The 19,689-nt window shown below is 45.5% G+C and overlaps 1 protein-coding gene across 1 annotated transcript in view; it reads left to right on the forward strand.

Annotated features, from left to right (window-relative positions):
* NSUN4 (NOP2/Sun RNA methyltransferase 4) overlaps nucleotides 1-10,713 on the forward strand; it is a 51,055-nt gene extending 40,342 nt beyond the window's left edge. The window contains exons 5-6 of the mRNA XM_036893086.2: nucleotides 4,434-4,558; nucleotides 5,142-10,713. Coding sequence (XP_036748981.2) covers nucleotides 4,434-4,558; nucleotides 5,142-5,418 — 402 coding nt within the window. The 3' untranslated portion in view covers nucleotides 5,419-10,713. The remainder of the gene's footprint in view (nucleotides 1-4,433; nucleotides 4,559-5,141) is intronic.
* Nucleotides 10,714-19,689: the final 8,976 nt, after the last annotated feature.

The raw sequence follows: 19,689 nt of genomic DNA on the forward strand, positions 1-19,689 counted from the left end.
AGGCTTTTTTGTTTTCTTTGTGTGATTTATTTCTAGTTTCATACTATTGTTGTGTGAGAAGCTTCTTGATACAATTTCAATGTTTTTGAATTTATTGAGGCTCTTTTTGTGGCCTAGTAGGTGATCTATTCTGGAAAACATTCCATGTACACTTGAGAAGAATGTGTATCCTGCTGCTTTTGAGTGGAACGTTCTGTAGATATCTGTTAAGTCCATCTGATCTCATGTATTGTTCAGTGCCTCTGTTTCCTTACTTATTTTCTGCCTTGTTGATCTGTCTATTGATTTAAGTAGTGTGTTAAAATCTCCTAAAATGAATGTGTTGTAGTCTGTTTCTCCCTTCAATTCTGTTAGTATTTGTTTTACATATTTAGGTGCTCCTACGTTGGGTGCATAGATATTTATAATGATTATATTTTTTTGTTTGACTGACCCCTTTATTATTATGTAATGTCCTTCTTTGTCTCTTGTTGTTCTTTGTTTTGAAATCTATTTTGTCTGATAAAAGTACTGCTATTCCTGCTTTGTTTCCATATTTGCATGAAATGTCTTTTTCCATACCTTCACTTTTAGTCTGTATGTCTTTGGGTCTGAAATGAGTCTCCTGTAAGCATCATATAGATGGGTCTTGTTTCTTTATCCGTTCTGCCACTCTGTGTCTTTCAATTGGTGCATTCAGTCCATTTACACTTAAGGTGATTATTGATAGATAATGTACTTATTGTCATTTTATTAATTGTTTTCTGGTTGTTTTTATAGCTCCTCTGTGTTCCTTTTTTCTTCTCTTATATTCTTGTTATTTGATGAATTTCTTCAGTGTAGTGATTGGATTTTTCTTTTAGATCTATTGTTGGCTTTAATTTTGTGGTTAGCAAAGGTTGAAGAATAGCTTCCTTACTATATAACAGTATTTTAAATAGCTGATTACTCTACTTCAAACACAATCTAAAGGTACTTTTTTTCTTTCTTATTCTTTTTCCTCCTCCACACTTTATGTATTAGATGTCATAATCTGCACTTTTTGTGTATCCCTTTTCTGATTTTGTGAGTAGTTGATTTTGCTTCTTTGTTTTAATTTCATACTTGCTGGTAATTAATTGGTCTACTACCTTTACTGTGGGTTTATTTTCAATGGTGAGAGCTATTTAGCTTTTGGAACCTTTATATCTACAGCAGTCCAGTCCCTTTAACATATCCTGTAGGACTGGATTAGTGGTAGTGAATTCCTTCAGCTTTTGTTTATCTGAAAATTGTTTAATCCCTGCTTCAAATTTCAATGATAATCTTTCTGGGTAGAGGATTCTTGGTTGGACGTCCTTTTTTATTACATTAGATATATCATGCCACTCTCTTCTGGCCTGTAAATATTCTACTGAGAAGTCTGCTAATAGCCTGATGGGATTTCCTTTATAAGCAACTTTTTTCTCTCTCTGGCTGCTTTCAACACTCTCTCCTTTTCCTTGATCTTTGCCATTTTAATTATTATATGTCTTGGTGTTGTCTTCCTGGGATTCCTTTTGTTAGGGGCTCTCTGTGCTTCCATGACCTGAGTGTCTGTTTCCTTCCCCAGATTGGGTAAGTTTTCAACAATTATTTCCTCAAAGAGACTTTCTATCCTTTTGTCTCTCTCATCTCCTTCTGGTACCCCTATTATACAAATATTGTTCTGTTTGGATTGGTCACACAGCGCTTGTATTATTCTTTCATTCCTAGAGATCCTTTTTTCTGTTTTTCAGCTTCATTGTTTTCCTGTTCCCTAATTTCCATTTCATTCACAGCTGCTTCAACCTGTAATAATCTACTCTTAAATCCCTCTGTTGTATGTTTCATTTCATATACTGTATTCTTCAGCTCTGAGTGGGTCTTTTACAGGTCTTTTATCTCTATTGAAGTCCTCCCTGAGATCTTGGATATTTTTCTGTAAATCCATGAGCATGTTTGTGACTTTTGCTTGAAATCTTTTTAAGAAGATTGGTGATTTCTGTTTCATTTAGCCATCTTCCTGGTGTCTTGTGTTGCAGTTTTGTTTGGAATATATTCCTCTGCCTCCTCATTTTGTCATGGTTTCTGTGTGCTTTCCTTTGTATTAGATGACTCTGCTGCTTTCTGACCTATGAAGTAATGGCTTTGTGATAGAGGCATTCTCTAGTGCCCAGAAGCTCAAGACTCTTTACTTTCCAGTGCAGGAACCCCAGCTGTTGGCATGCAATGGGAAGGGCTGTCTTTCTGTCTGACTTGTTGTGGTCTGAATCTAGGTGGGCAGTTTACTTCAGCCGCACCTTTGTGATCAGTGCAGAAATCTCTGTTGGAGTTGCTGTGGACGGGGCCACCCTCTGCCTGGCCTGCAGCAGTGGTGGGGCTTCAGGGTTAATGGGGTGAACAGGCTGATGCAGTTGGACACCCACAAGGAGGAAAGAGCTCTAGAGACTGGCTCCTGCAGGCACCTCCCTCATTGGGCTGCAATGGAGTCAAGAAAGCTAGGAGTGTCTCCCTCTGCCTACCAGGCAGCAAGTGGGTTGTCTGCTAGCAGTGCATACAGGGAGGAGCCTCAGGGCTGTGTTGCCAGCAACGGGGATGGAGTGTCTGGAGCTCCCAAGAGTTCCCGAACTGTTGGGCAGAGGGCAGACTGAGTAGGTATTGTCCATCTGCCCTTTCTCCTGAGAAGAGAGCTCCCTCCAACACTCACCCCTCTGGCACCCCTCCCACTGCTGGGAAGTTTTTCAAACTGCCCACTTTGCTTTTGTCTCAGGGGGACCAGTGGAGCATGCCTGTTCTCCACAAGTGGCTGGGATCTCAGCCTCCCTGAGTGTTCCACCTGTCTGTCCTTGGTGTCCAGCCTCGCTAATCACCAGAACACCATGTAATGTGGGCTCGTGCTCCCAGAGCAGATCTCCAGGGCTAGGTACTCAGCAATTGTGGGCTCCTACCCCCTCCCCGCTCTGTTCCTCTCTCTCCTGCCTGAGGGCTTGGGTCCTGCTAGATCTGGCTTTGCCACTTTACCCCTTTCTGTGAGGTCTTTTCTTCTTCCCCAGATGTAGGTAGTCTGTTCTGCAATCTTCAGGTCATTTTCAGGTTTAGTTGTATTTGCTATATTTTCATGTTTTATGTGTTTTGGGGAGGAAGTTTCAGCCTTGCCTTCCTACTCCACCATCTTTTTCTCCCATAATTCTCCTTTCTTTTTTTTTTATTTTTGCCCAGAGTTAAAACCAAAACAGAAAAGTTCTCTTGTCATTTTCTATCGTGGGCTGGGGTTTTTTTTTTTTTCCTGGTTCACTCTTTGATCAAGTGTGAAGCCCTTTGAGGATTTTGACTTTGGTATGGATTTTCATTCCATTTCCCTACCTCAAGTGGGCCCAATGCCCTGTTTTCTGTCCTTGAAGGCTTTGAGTTACTAGGGACTGGTAAAAAAAAAAATAGAAGTTGTGGCTTTAGTATTGGCTGCCTCCCTGGATTTGTGCTCCTACTTATTCCTTAGCTGCTTAGGATTTCTCTAATCTTCTGTGAGCTATGCATTTAAAAGTATTTCTAAAGTATATTCTATCTAGCCTTTTGAGGTGTTTTGTATAACAAGGGTTTTCAGGATATCTAGTTTACTACATTGCTGGAAACAGAAGGTATTAATTTCTTCTATGATGTGGTTTCTTAAACCAGTGGCCCTTCTCTGGGCATTCTATTTAGTTAATGTCTCTTTTTACTATGAAAGTCAGCCCCATCACAGTTCTTAGGATATGGCCTGACCAGAATACAATCATTCTTTCTTTTACTCTGTATGCACTGTGTCAATTCATGCAGCCAAGGAATACATCAGATTATTGAACACTGGGTCATTATTAATTTACTTGGAGTGTCTGCTTAACTAAAAATTCACAGATCTTTTCCATAGGTGATTTTAGTTTTTGAAACATAAATGTAGGACTGCTTTTTCATTTAATTTTTTTGTCTCTAGTGCCTAGCAGAGTAAGAATTTAGTAAATGAATGATTTTACATTTCTCACTTTGAAACTTTTCCATATTGGATATGAGGTGGTTTCAGCATAAGATAATTTTAAATCCTGATCCTGTTATTCAGTTGTCAGCTACCCTCTGGGCATTGTGTTATTTGTAAATTAGAAGTTTTCATTTAAATAGCTAAGAACAGAGCTTTGCAGCACTAAAGACTTCTTTTTAGATTGATATCAAATATTAATTATAGTTTCTTGTATGTTGGTTACTCATAGCCATGAGTATACATAAATACACTCTTTTCTGACTCCTTATTTCATAATTGTCTTGCAGGTTAAAGTGAGAGGCTTTATTAGGCACTCTGCAACAGACAGATGGGCAGAGGGAGCACTTTGCACAACCTCCCAAGCCAGGTGCTTAGAACAGCCCTGGCCTAAGAAAGAGGACCCTGTCAGTTGCTCTAATACTTTACCCTTTAATACTCTGGGCAGGTGCTGGTGGATGTGCCCTGTACCACAGACCGCCACTCCCTTCGTGAGGATGACAACAACATCTTTCAGCGGTCAAGGAAGAAGGAGCGGCAAATGTTGCCCATGCTGCAGGTGCAGCTTCTTGCGTGAGTAATAGATTTATAAAAACTCAGGACTTTGTGTCAAAGTGCTCCAGGGTCTGGTCATCTGCAGGCCTCTGGGACTAGGGGCCTAGAACCTCTTGCCAATAGAAGGGTCTTCTGGCTGGGGATCTGTCTGGAAGAGAGAGACATCATGGGATGGTCCTTCTCTGGAACATAAAATCCCTATGTGCAGGGTGGGCTGCACAGGTTTACTTATGCTATCTTACCTCCATGCTAGTCCCAGCACCAGTGAGTAGCCCACCTTTGGAAATAGTTACTGAGGTCATGGCTCTATAGCACTGGGTAAGGACTCAATCCGTAGTCAGCTTCATGGTTTGGTCCACAACCAGAGTCAGAGCTCAGGGGATCATTTCAAGAAGGCTTCGGGAGGAGAGCCTGTAAAGTAAGGTTGGGTTGCTTTCTGCTTTGAGAGTGACTTTTCAGGTGGTGTCATTATGGCAGGGATTTCAGAGGGTGTCTAACACAGCTACCCATCCCACAGTAGATTCCCCTACCCATGCTTCCAGCTTCTGTTGTCCTACCTCTGGGCAACTCACTAGTCACTGGCTTCTCTTTCTGTTTTCAGGGCTGGACTCCTTGCCACCAAACCGGGTGGCCACGTTGTCTATTCCACCTGCTCACTCTCACACTTACAGAATGAGTATGTGGTACAAGGCACCATCGAGCTCCTGGCCAATCAGTACAGCATCCAGGTTCAGGTGGAAGACCTGACTCACTTCCGAAAACTTTTCATGGATACATTCTCCTTCTTCCCATCCTGCCAGGTTGGGGAGCTGGTCATCCCAAACCTCATGGCCAATTTTGGGCCTATGTACTTTTGTAAAATGTGTAGGCTGACATAGCAACAGCCTGTTACTGAAGCCCTGGTGTAGGAGACACCAGAAACTGAGACCAGTGGCAAAGATGTTCTCTGAGTCCTATCTCCATTCTGCTCAAGTCTTCCTACAGACAATTTCCAGTTATAGGAAGTAGGAGTTTCTCTGTCCTGCTGTCCAATTGTGGAACATCAGCAGGTTTCTTACTTATTATAGCCCCATCTCCAAGCCTGTGCTAACGGTTCCCACCCCATTAGGGGCTTAGGAATATGAGCCAGTGAGCAGGCCTACACTTTAAGCTATAAACTTGGAAAGAAGCATTTAGCCAATAAAATTGTTGAAGCTCTGTAGAGCTAGGGCTTTTAGTTTTCATGTCAGTCCAAGTACCGTTAGTTCCATTTGTACCAGCTGCTGCTACTGAGCTCGAGTGCCAGGTGCCCAAAGCCCAGGACCTCAGCCTGGATATAAGCCTCTGGTTACCGAGCCCCTCTCATACGTGAGGTGAGTTCTGAATGATCCATCTTGAGCAGCCAGTGGACCCAAAAAAGTCTACCTGTTTTCTCCGTATAGCCCACAATCTAATTTAAGGAACAGCAACTGAAACTGTTAAGCCAATGCATAATAATCAGCTTACTTACACCGAGAGAGCTCTCCAGAGCTGAATAATGCCAGCTGTTCCTCCTGCTACCAACAGCACTGCTGCCCAAATGTGGCGGGAAGCTGCTTCTGCCACAGGGTGTTTCTTCATTATTCATCTAGCAAGTGTTCCTTGAGCTCCTGACTGACGGGTAGTCAGGGAGCTGCTGGAGATGTAGCAGTTGGGATTGTGGGAGATAAGGAGGACTCCTCATCCTTTGGAATGGCAGCTCTCCTCCTTTTGCTTTTGAGCACCTAGGAATTCCTAATATCTTGTTTTGTTATATTTTGTTTTTGGTTTTGTTCTCTTGTTCTTGGCCTGCAGCTGAGCTCTGGTGTCAGTTCTTTGGCCCACCCCCAAATCCCTCAGAGCTCTTCCCCACCATTGTAGGACTTCACCTCACAGAGTGTGTGAAGTTGGGGGCAACATTGTTTACTGAATACTTGCTAGTAATGTTGTTTTATAACTTTTTTGCACAAAGAAGGCAATCTTTTAATAACAGGGATATAAAACTTTTTTTCTGAAAAACTGGTCCTTGGGCAGAAAACAGTATGTAATTTTAGATGCTTGAGTTCTGAGTTCTTCCCACTTTACTTAGCCCTCCTCTACCTCTTTCTGTCACTCCCTTTGTTCTTTATGCTTTCCCTGCTAATCCTAGTTTGGGTATTAGAGGTGTCAGCTGAGAAGGATTTTAGATGAGTTTAAACCTTCTCCTTTCTTATAATTGGCACTCTGAGGGCCTTGGAAGGCTTTCCAGACTCAAAATCCAGCGAAGCTAGGAAAATAGGTTCCAGGGAGTAGGGCCCTGTTTAGCCTCTGTGTGTGGTCTGTGGTACCTGCCTGCTGTTTACTCTGCCCTCAGTATCTACTGAGGCTGGGCAGCCTCAGGTGCCTGGGCTTCTGCCCTTGGCCTCCTAGGTATACAGGCTGGTTTTAATTAAATGCTAAGCAGTGATTATTCAAGAGGAGAGGATCTCCTGCCTGTGTGATCCCTCCCAGTCTTAATTAGGGACAGATGAAACCAGATAAGAAAAGCAGAGAACTACTTTGAAAAACAGTTTATCTTCTATAATTAAACATTAACCTACCCTACAACCCAGTTATTCCAGTACTGGGAATAAGTCCAAGAGACACTCATACATGTGTACCAGAAGACATGTACAAGAATGTTCATAGCAATCCTGTTCACAAAAGCAAACCCAAGTGCCCATGAGCAAGAGAGTGGATAAATAAACTGGAACAGTCACACAATGGAATATTATATAGCTGTCAAAACAAATGAACTATAGTGACTCTTAACAAGATGGGTGAATCTTCACAATAAAATATTAAATGAAAAAGTTGAGTCCCAAAAGATTAAATGTAACATGATGCTCTTTTAAAGAAAAAAACAAAAACAACTTTTTCTTTTTTGTTATTACTTACCAAATTTAAAATTTATCAATTTTTAACATGCTGTTTAAGGAATTTTGATAATTGTATATAATAGCATAGCCACCATCACCATCAAAATACAGAAAATAATTCTGTGGATAAAGTGAAGGTTCCTGTGGCTAGGATTCTCACCTGGCCCTGGTTGACTAGCTCACTACACACGTGTGGACGGTACGTCATTATTGACTATATAAAGAGCCCTGCTCAGTGCTCTGGACGACACGGTGGTATGGCTGGCTGCAAGGCTACAGGAGAGCAGAGCAGAGGCTGCAGTGATGGCAGCACCGAGGACAGAGACTGAGACGGCTGTGCAGACAGAGGGACCCAGAGGCAGAGACCGACTTGCTGAATGCAGGCTCGCTCTGAGTGGATGGGATTCAAGTGATTGATCTGCCACCGTGGAGATAAAGTTGGGTATAACCCTTTCACCCCAAGAATGTTCTACTGTCATTTCTTTGGTCACATTGAATCCATAGTGAACTTGCCTGGGGCTGAAACCCATTGGCAAGACAAATTCTATCTCCTAAATAGTTTCCTTGTGCTCCTTTGCACTCAGTACCTTTCTCCTATCCCTGGTCCCAGGTAATTATCAACCTGCTTTCTGTCACTGTAGTTTTACCTATTGTAGAATTTTATATTGTGAAAGATAGAGTTGATTTACAGCTGGATTGCAAAAGCTCTATCTTTATTTGAATGTCTGGCTTTTCAGTCTTGGCCAAAGTAAGGGCATTGGTATTTTCAATGTGCAATTTAAAGTCTAAAGCTCCTCTGGTGACTCCCAGTATCACTTTCTTTACTGGTGGTTTACAACTGGCTTAACTGGTTACATGTGCCTGGCTTGATTAAATGGCCAGAGAAGCATTAAAAACCCTGTTGGGAACTTCTAATCTGAGCTCCCCCCACAGCAAAGATTCCTCACAAAGTTCGTGGTGATTAGATGCAAAGATAGAATGCTTACTTCACATCCTGATAACACTTGGTATTAAGTTTTATTCTAGTGGTGTGTCTTGGTGTCTCATTGTGGTTTTAATTTCATTTCTGATGACTTGATGTTATAAAGTTACATACAACTAAGAATCCAAAAACATTTTTAAAGAACATATAAGCAGTAAAGCTACATGAAAAGGAAAGAATGGTTCTCACTGTGGGTTTCAGAATAGTGGTTCCCAAAGGTAAGGGGATAGGATGGGGCTGGAGGAACGTATAATTAGGTCAGGTTATTGTCAAGGTTCTAGCTTTCATATTTGGTGCTTATTACATTATCAAGACAACTAAATTAGTAAAAAGCTATGCACAAAAGTATGTTGTGCATGATGAAAGTATGTTGTGAACAAGGATTATGTTTAATCCAGTTTTATGTACCTAATGTACAAAAAGATAGGTGTGGGTAAGAACCTAGCCCAAGAGTGTAGTAGTGCCAAATATGGCTTGATAAGAGCTGTGGGAGGGGCCATATCTAGAAACCTGAAAGCTTAGCTATGTTGTCTCAGTATTGCTTATGAGTTCCTTTTTCCTTGTGAAATATAAGAGCCCATCCTTGGCAGAGGACCAGGTGTTGGGTCAGCCATGGGTTACAGTAGAAAGAGCTTGGTCTGTGATTTTTACCTTTTGGGAGTCACATATCTGTTTGACAGACTGGTAAAAGCTTTGACCTCAGGAGAAAAAACAACAACCCACCTTTGCCCTCTCTGTGTTGCTGTAGGATCAAGTCCAAACTCTGCCCTGGCCCCTGGTTTTTTATTCTGTTTCATCTCTGCCATCCCTACTGCTCCCTTCTCTCACAGTTTGTTTATCCAAGCATAACCTCCCCCTGGCCCCCTGCTCCATGTCTCTTTGACACATTGTCTTCTCTGTCTAAATGCCCTTTTCACTCTGTTTTTCTTGCTAGCCCAAATTTTCACCCCCTCCAGGAGCAGTAGGGGATGGTAGAGATGAAACATAATCAACAACCAGGGGGCCAGGGCAGAGTTTTGGACTTGATCCTTCAGGCAACACAGAGAGGGCAAAGGGTTGTAAGCAGGTGAATAACAATGTCAGATTGGGTTTTTAACATGTGTCAGTAATTGCTGTGTAACAAACACCCCATAACAAACCACCCCAAAACTTAGTGGCTTAAAGCAGCCATTTTAGTTGCTCATGATTCTGGGCACCAGCAAGTTAGGCTGGTCTTGACTGGGCTCACTCAAGCAGCCTGGGTCATGTGACCATTTATTTGCGGTAGAAGATCTAATATGGTATCTATCACATGTCCCCAGCAGGCTAGCCTAGGCATCTTCACATGGCAGTAGAAGAGTCTCAAAGTGAGAGTGGAAGCTGAAAGGCCTCCAAGCTGCTCAGACCACATTTTGAGGTGACATACTAGGAGGTACATTGGGAACTTAGGCGTAGCATGAGGAGGGTGGCCAGAATGGAGAGGAAAGTGAAAATCTCATCCTAGGAAGAATTGGGGGAATGGGATTATTAAGCCAGGAGAGGAGAGGGGAAGACTTGAGGAACACAGATGCCATCTCTTAATAGGACTGTTCTGAGGCAGGGGGGGCAGATGTGATTTGAATGTCCCCAGGGACATTCAAAGTTGTAGTGAGCCAGATTTCAGATCAACATAATAAACCTTAAAACTGTTTAAACAGTTACCTTTCCTGTGGGGCCCTTGGCAGAGTTGCCTTCTCTACCTCCTCTGCAGTTAGGCGTGGCCAGGTGACTTGCTTTATGAAATAGTAGTGGAAGTGGTGTTTTCTTCCATATTTCTGGATAGAAGCTTTGAGATGGAACATCAGATTTGTCATTCCCACCAGAGTGATCATGGAAATATTTGTTGAGATGGAACCTACATCAGCCTGAGTGCCCATGACTGTGTTGAGCAGAGCCCGCTGTGGACGTGCATCAGACATGGCAAGGGAGAGAAAAATAACTGTTGTATTAAAGCCACTGAGAGTTGTATTGTTACTGAAGGATAACTTAGTCTATCTTGACTAATAAAGCAAGTGTAGACCAGCACCTCATTTTTAGTGAAAAGGAATAAAGTAGAAAATACTAGATGCAAACCAGTCTACCATTAATGACAGACAGTAAATCAGTGATTGTCTAGGCAGGGCTGGACCATGAGGAACCTTTGGGGATGAAGGATATCTTGATGGTGGTAGTGGTTTCACAGGTATATACATATGTAAAAAAAACTCATCAAACTGTATGCTTTAAATATATGTAGTTTATTATACACCTATTATATCTCAATAAAGCTGTAAAATACATCTGTACAAAACAACACATTTTACAAGATCATACACAAACAAAAAGGCATTAAACAAGTTGTAAAAGTTGCTTATGGGTGGTGGAAGAATAAGATCGAGAAGCAAGGATATAAAAGACAAAGAGAGGAGAGGGGCTCAGATGGAACAATGATGATAATGCGCTGGGAGCTGAGGAGTATGAACTCAGCCCTCTGCACCTGAAGGAATGAATGAATGGATGGATGAACAAACCCTGAGTCAGTAAATGTGGGTGGCTGTGTGCATTTCCTTCTGAGTTGGGCCGGGCCAAGGGAAGAGTGTGTTCAAAGGCACAGAATAACACTGGGGCCTATGGTGTTTGTGAAAGGCTAAGAAGTTAATTAGGACCTTCCTTCACACCCTTGTTCATTCTGATAGCCTGCTAGAGCCATTAGATACTGAGTTTTAACATTACCTGTGTGTCATCCAGTTGTGGGCATCCGCTAGAACCATGGGCTGTGTCTCTTAGGTGCCCCTGTTTGTAGAGGAAGTTGTAAGCAGGTTGTTGCCACCTAGGGGAAAGGTCAGAGCTTGGAAGCGGAATATGCAGCCTGCTGGCATAGTGATGTCAGAGCCACTGTGGACAATAAGCCCTGCACCTTCAGGTTTCAAAGGGACTCACCTTGGTAGAGCCAGGAATTACATAAGTCCCAGCCCTAGAGAGCCAAGGGCAAAGGGCCTCTTGCGATTGGATCAAAGTTCAATGGCAGCCAGCCCTGGAAAGACAGAGAAGGACCAGATTCCCCTGAGGGGAATTCTGGGCTGGCAGATTTGTTTTAGACAAAGAAATTCAATCCATCTCTAATCACAATTTGAATGTCTCTCAAGGGGATACTGATTTGCTTTACAAAAGACACCTTTACTTTGCAGAAGGAATCCCCAGATGAATTCTTTAAATAACACAGATTTATGTTAGGATTTGATTTATACACAGCCTATGAAGAATATATTTCTCTGTGAAATATGAGTTAAGTGTGTAATGATGGCCTACCAGAGCTCAAGAAGGGAGACATATGCTCTTCTGCGTGTCTGGTTTTCAGAAACTGGCTGGCCACCCACGGGATGTTGTCTCCCACGCTATCTTGGATAGAAGAACTTACGGCATACAAGCTGACTCAACACTCATACTGAGGTTACCAGATCCGAGTGAAAAATATGTAGCTCTCACGATCAAAATAAAAATGTTTCCCTAATAAAATTGCTATTGCTGGCTCATTTTTAGTCACCTTATTTTGTTTTATATAGCTTTTGCTATGGTCACACAGTGCTGTAAATACTAACATTAACTCATTTAATTCTCATAATAATAAATGAGATAATACAAAATCCCCATTTTTCAGATGAGGAAACTCAGGTGCAGAAGGCAAAATTGAAGGCCCCCCACCCATAAGATGGCAAACCTCCTGCTTCTCTTCCAGGTCCTCGGTTCCCACTGGCGCCACCTGAAGCCCAATCACCCCTCACCCCCCTCCCAACCCCAGCACCTGGCCAATAGCCACCAGGCCCGTAGAAGTAACACCACAATCACCCCATGCCCCTTCCTATATAACCCAGCACCTTTCCCTAATAAAGCGGAATTCTCCGGTGAATTGCTGCTGTGTGCCGCTCCCTTCCTTTCATTGGTGCTGAAACCCGGGAGACGGGACACCCCAACTGGGCCCCGTCTTCCCCCGACACCAGCAGCAGCTTGCCCTCGTCCTCTTTTTCCGGCGCTGGCTCCTCACACTCACCACTCCTCTCTGGCCTTTGGGTAAGTTTTCCCCCGGAGCGGGCCGCTCTTCCCCGAGCTATCGCAGCGTCATTGACCGTGATTGTCTGGCAAGGACCTGACGCTCGGGGACGAGGAGGGAACTCTCCCCACCTCAGGCCTTCACAGCTGCGGCGGACCCTCAGGCCCTCCTCCAACAGCCATAAACGAGGTGACTCCTTAGCGGATGAGAACGCTCCCTTCCCCCCCCCTCCTTCCGTTCCTTCCGCCGAAAATTCCTTCTGCTGAAAACTCCTAGTACAGGTACCTCGGACTCCGGCATCTGCCTTCTTAGAGAGGTCTGGGTGACGACCCACACTTCCTAAGAAACCGACTCGTATACGAGTTTCCGCAGACCCCCAAGGATCACCGGGGACGCCCTTTGTCTCCTTGCGCTCTGCTCCCAGTCCGAGGGTCTCCGTTCGTCTTCCCCTGTTTGTCTCCTTCTCTGTCCTTTAGCCATGGGAGCCTCCTCATCCCTCCCTGGAAGTTCACCTCTTGAATGCCTGCTCAAGCATCTAGCCACCCTCTCCCTGACGCCTGATATAAAACCAAAACTTCTCTGCAAATACTGCTCCCAAGATTGGCCGACATGCCCCCTAGACAATCACAACCAATGGCCCGCAGGGGGAACTCTTGATCCTAACATCACTCGCGATCTCTTTAACTACTGCCAGCGCCTGAAAAACTGGAAGATTCCCTATACCGAAGCTTTCCGCCTCCTCCCGCCTCCCCCCAAGTTCTCCTAGCCTGCAAGCCGTCTCTCCCCCACAGAAGCCTCCCGCCCACTCCCCTCCCCCTCCTCTCCCACAACAGCCCCTCCCCCTTCCTCCACCACCATCTCCTCCCCCACCTCACCCCCCTTGCAGATCAAGCCTGAGCCTTTCAGCCCCCCTCTAACTAAGTTCCAAGAGCCTCCTCTGTCTTTGCCCCATCACCTGTTTCTCCCCCACACACTGAGCCAGAACCCTTCAGTCCTCCTCAGACTCGGTCCCGAGGGCCTCCCAAAATTATCGCCCCCCTCCGGGAGGTAGCAGGATCCGAAGGCATCGTGCGCGTTCACGTCCCTTTCTCCTTAGGAGATTTAGCCCAACTTGAGAAACGCCTAGTTTCCTTTTCCACTGATCCCACGACATATATCAGGGAGTTTCTATGGACCCTCCAGTCATACAGCCTCACACATCATGACATTTTCATGCTCCTGGCCAATACCCTCCTTCCTGAAGAGCGCAGACGAGTTTGGGACTTCGCCCAAACGCACGCCACCGAAACCCACACGACTGACCCCACCTATCCCCCTGGCCCCACCGCTGTCCCCGAACAAGACCCAGACTGATATTATAACACCACCGTGAGTCTCCGCTCTCGAGATATCTTCGCCTGCTGCTTAATAGCAGGTCTGAAAAAGGCAGATTGTAAAGAGTCAATTTTCAAAAGCTCCCTCCGAGTTCTTAGAGAGACTCACTCAAGCCCTATTACAGTATACCAGCCTGGACCCAGAAACGCCTGATGGGAGACATGTCCTTATGACATACCTCCTGGCTCAAAGCTACCCCGACATTAAAGCTAAACTCAAAAAGTTAGAACAGGGCCCCGCTACCCCACAGACTGAGATCCTAACAGTGGCCTTTAAAGTCTTCCTCCATAACCAGGAGGAGGAGAAAGAACATAGTAAACAAAAGGCTGATCAGGCCAATTTCCAAATATTGGCCCAGCTGATAAAACCACAACCTGGGCACTCTTCTACAAACAAGCCCCCCAAGAGCTTGTTTCAAGTGCAGAAAAGAGGGACATTGGTCAAGGGTGTGCCCCTCCCCCAGATCTCCTACCACCCCATGCCCCAGATGCCACAAAAAGGGCCACTGGGGGTCTGATTGCCCAGCCACCTGAAGGGGAGGCTGGACAAACAACCCCCATCCTAAGCCCGCCGTAGTGGGGCTGGCAGGAGAAGATTGACGGGGCCCGGGGGCTTCTCGCCCAACCATTTCCATCACCAAACAGGAGCCCAGGGTTACTTTAATAGTAGACGGTCGCCCCATCTCCTTCCTCCTAGATACAGGAGCCACCTTCTCAGTCTTGCGGGATTACCGGGGCCCTACCACGCCTGCCATTACTCCTATAGTCGGGGTAGGAGGTAAACAGATTTTCCCATTAAAACCCCCCCCTTTTATGCACAATCCAAGACAATCCCATACCTTTCTCCCACTCCTTCCTGGTTATGCCCCAGTGTCCCATCCCCTTACTAGGACGGGACATCCTTTCTCTCCTCCATGTTTCCATAATTATATCCACTCCCACAGCCCCCAGTACTCCCTTTCTGATGGCCCTCATAGCCGACGACCCCCCTCTACCCAATGAAAGCTCCAGTTCCGCCCTCATACACCCTGTAAATCCCAAAGTTTGGGACATTACAAGCCCCTCCGTGGCTCTATGTCCTCCTGCCTCTATCAAATTACGGGACCCCTCTCAGTATATCTGTCAGGCCCAATACCCCCTAACCACTTCAGCCCTCATAGGCCTCCAACCCATCATTCAAGATCTTTTAAACAAAAATTACCTCAGACCCACTCACTCCCCGTTTAATACCCTCATATTAGCTGTTAAAAAAACCAATAGATCTTTCCACCTCGTCCAAGACCTTTGCCTCATCAACATGGCCATCGTCCCTATCCATCCCTTAGTCCCAAATCCATACACCCTTTTATCGCAGATCCCTGCCTCGGCCTCCCACTTCTCAGTCCTAGATCTCAAGGACGCATTTTTTTCTATCCCTCTGGACCCCTCCTCCCAAGATTTTTTCGCCTTTACCTGGACGGACCCATACACAAGACATTCTGAACAACTCACTTGGACAGTTTTGCCACAAGGCTTCCGAGATAGTTCCCATATTTTTAGACAGGTCCTAGCTCAGGACCTCAAACAGTTTCATCATGATCACTCCGAGTCCATCTTATTACAATACGTGGACGATCTTCTACTCTGCAGTCCCTCGTGGGAACAGTCTCAACTTGACACTGCCTCCCTACTTAACCTTCTAGCTTCCAGAGGTTACCGGGTATCCCCCATCAAAGCTCAAATCTCTTCCCCTTCTGTCACTTACCTCGGATTTCTTCTATCTCAACAAAGAAAGTCCATTACCTTAGACAGAAAACAGCTCCTCTCTGACCTGCCCGTTCCCAAAACCAAGACAGAAATCCTTTCCTTTCTAGGCCTGGCTGGGTATTTTAGAGCGTGGATCCCTAACTTCTCCCTGTTGGCAAGACCCCTATACGACCTCAGCAAGGGCCCCCCTGAAGAACCATTATCCTCCTCACCCCGACACTCCTTCATTAAGCTCCGTCGAGCCCTTGTGGAAGCCCCAGCTCTCCATCTTCCTGATTTGTCGAAGCCCTTCTCATTATACATTCATGAGAGGTCCAGTCAAGCTCTAGGAGTCCTAGGCCAACATTATGGCCCATCCTTTGCCCCAGTAGCTTATCTTTCCAAGCAATTAGACCCCACAGTTCGGGGATGGGCCCCCTGCCTACGGGCATTAGCCGCTGGACAGCTCTTGCAGAAGGAAGCTCATAAACTGACACTCAGGGCGCCCCTTACCATTCTGTCCCCACATCACCTAAAGGATCTCTTAACCTACAAAAGTTTACAGACTCTCCCTCCCTCCAGACTCCTGACCTTACTGTCCTCTTTCCTCCAAAATCCCGTTCACCCCCTTTGCCATCCATACCCGAATCATGACTTTTTCCTCCTTTACTGCTCCCTCGCGCTCTCTCGCTTTTTTTCCTCATTCCTATTGTCTTCCCCGCCACCCCAGCCTCCTTTGTATGGCAATTCAAAGTCAGACAGACTTACACACAGCATCAAACAAAAATTACTGCCCTCATTGCCACATCAGACTGCCCTCTGAAAGGCTGCTCCGAGCCTTTATACCTCCACTTCCCTCCCTCCACCGAAGTGTTCACTAGCAGCTACCTTTATTCTCCCTACCTCTGCTTCCTCTATGACCAAAAGCAAGCCTGTTGCAGGCGATGGCCAGACACCTACGGGGGATGTCCCTACTGGTCTTGCATCATTCACTACATGGGTAACTCCCAGTACCCACAGTATTACTCTTCCAACCCATTCTCTTCAATACTAACAAACCCCTTCCTCACCTGGCTGTGGCCCATTGCAAGCCCTATAATAATCATTCTCCTCGCCTGTCTCTTCTTACCTTGTATAGTAAAGTTTATCAAATCCCAAGTCGGTAAAATCTCTAAGCAAACTTTCAACCAGCTTTTACTCAGGAACTACCAGCTTTTAGCCACAGAAGATCCCTCACCCTCACATAACCTCCTCACCACACGCTGAGATGAACCCCTCTCTCCACTGGAAACTGTTCCTGGAAACAATGGCCGCAGACGCCTGGCTTCTGACACCTGTATCCTCCTGGCACCGTTGGAATCAACAAGTCCTCGACCTATGGTTACAGGGAACCTTCACTGATTTCCAACCTGAAGAAGTCCACATCTACTCGTCCTTACTGTGGGGAGTCCTATCAACCCTTTCCCCCCAGTCCTCAAGCCCTCACTCCCTTCTCCGCCCCCGTTCAGCAGGAAGCAGTCAGAGAGAAAGCAACGTCCACAACCCCATAGAGGAGAAAGGGGGGAATGAAGGGCCCCCACCCATAAGATGGCGAACTTCCTGCTTCTCTTCTGGGTCCTCGGTTCCCGCCGGCGCCACCTGAAGCCCAATCACCCCTTGCCCCCCTAATTCCAGCACCTAGCCAATAGCCACCAGCCCCGTAGAAGTGACACCTCAATCAAATCATGCCCCTTCCTATATAACCCAGCACCTTTCCCTAATAAAGCGGAATTCTCCGGTGAATTGCTGCTGTGTGTTGCTCCTTCCTTTCAAAAATTACCCCACAGTTTCAAATAAATTTAGGAGGGAAAAAGCATAGCATTTTGTGTATATCCAAAGAAGGCATGGGTTAAAACAGGTTGAGGAAAACAGATTTAAGGTGAGCTGTGGGCGATGTATTTCTAAGCTAATGACTAGGAGTTTTAACAACAGTTCTGAAGTCTGGATGTCTGTATCCGTGTTACAGAGGCAGCATCAAGTGGCAAGGGTCCAGGTTTGACTCATAGGCCCCCCACTTGCTATGTAGCATTGAACAGGTCTCTGGTTGTCTGTGGGCCTGGGTTATTCAGCTGGCAATAAGGATTGGGAGGTGTATCAGTTAGCTAATGCTTTATAACAAACTAACCCCAAATTAGTGGTTTAAAGAACCATTTTTTGTTCTGAGTCCACCAGTTGGCTGGTGGCTCTGCTGAGCACAGCTAAGCTTGGCCAGCTTACCTCATGTATCTGCTGTGCTTGTTTTGGCTCAGCTCTCTCCAGTGGAAGGGCCTGCAGAGACAACCGGCCTGAGTAGATTCTCCTCCACATGGCCCTGTTCTCTGGCAGGCTAGTTTAAACTTGTAATCATGGCAGTAGCAGTGTTCCAGGAGAGAGAAAAAACAATTCTCTTGTAGCCTAGGCTCAGAACTAGCACATTTCTTGCACTGCCTTCAGTTAGTTAAAGCAAGTCACAAAGTTCAGCCCAGATTTACCAGGATGGGGAAATAGACTCTGCTTTCTAAAGGAGAGGCTACAGAGTTATTGTGGAAAGAGCACAGATATAAAAGGGATCATTATGTAATCAACTTACCGCAGAAGACAAACTCTCCCCTCAGAGGACAGTGAGGGTAATAGGGAGGCCTCTGTAGTGGGAGGTGGCTCAGATTACTTAGATCAAAGACTTGACAGTGCTTTGAAAATTATAACGCACGCCACCAACAGTGCTCCTGAGTGGGGTGTCCTACCTCACCTGTGGGACCAAGAGTTGCTTGGAGCAGGGCTGTGTCCCTCTCTTGCCCTCCTCTTCAAACTGAGGAAAGCCTCGCAAAGTGAAAGGAAATGGAAAAGCAGAGCAGTTATTGAAAACAAGTGCACAATCTGTGTTCTCACCCCCAGAACACAGACTTCAAACCCTCTGGAATCTGAGAAGCTAGCTTCTCCTCTGCATGCTCTCCTCCTCCTTCTTAAGCTTGCCGCCCCCCTAAACCGCCCTCCAAGGGAACCTGGCATATTACTTGTCTTCCCACTTGACAGCTGAGGACACATAAGGATGACTTGTTCTAGGTCACCAGCTAATGGGGGAGGACCCTGATTCTGCTCAGGGAACCCACCAGGGCCAATTGAGAGACTATAGGGAAGAGTACCCTCTCTTATGTGCACTGCCTGAGTGCAGATGCACGCTGTTCTGGCTCACAGCCTGGTGTGGTAACTTACAGATGCTGACACAGGAGGAGCCCTGGGGACCCATCTCCACTGGATCCTCCATGAGCCTGCTCTTACATTCCATGGTCTCTGCTTCCAGTTTGCTTCTCCCAATCGTTGCCCAATTGCCTTCCCAGAACACCAGTAGGATTATGTCACATTTCTGTTTAAAATAATGAGCTAATGTTTACTGAGCCCATACAAAAGGCCAGGTGGTGCTCTAAGTGCTTTCCTTAACTCGTTTAATTTTCACAATTCTGTGACATAGTCACTATTATCCCCCATTTTGCAGATAGGTAAACAGGTACAAGGGGTTAAAGTGACTTACTCAAGGTTACTCAGTAAGTGGCAAAATTAGGATTTGAATTCAGGCAGTCTGGTTCCTGAACTTGGGTTTTTCAGGCCAGAAAAAACCCTCTCTGTAGATTTCTATTTTTCTAATAAGTAATAACAATAACGATGATTAACATTCATGGATTGCTTACTCTGCTATGTCCTGTTCTGGCTGTGTTACTTGTATTAACTCATCTGATTCTTATAACAGTACTGATGGCGGGGTTCTTGTTCGCAGAGTCAAAGAATGAACTTTGCAAACATTCAAGGTAAGGAGAGCAAGGCAGAGGATTTTCTTTAGAGAGAAAGCAAGAGGACAGAGCTCCTGGCTCACGCCAGGAGGGGACAAGAGAGCCCCAGGGTGGTGCTTTGTCTAGGGGATTTATAGGCAGTTGAGAGACAAAGGGCTAGGGATACACACCTGCTAAGTGGTCCCAAAATGTTTATCTTGAAGATACATTTTCTTATTAGTCTTTCGGGTTATTTACAAGAAATTTACTGCTCTAATTTCCTTCCAGGGTAACAGCTTCCTGGTCTAGGAGAAGATCAATCAAGAGTGCCTGCTTTGCTCCCAAGGT

The sequence above is a fragment of the Manis pentadactyla genome, chromosome 4 (assembly GCF_030020395.1).
Source record: "Manis pentadactyla isolate mManPen7 chromosome 4, mManPen7.hap1, whole genome shotgun sequence".
Lineage (NCBI taxonomy): Eukaryota > Metazoa > Chordata > Mammalia > Pholidota > Manidae > Manis > Manis pentadactyla.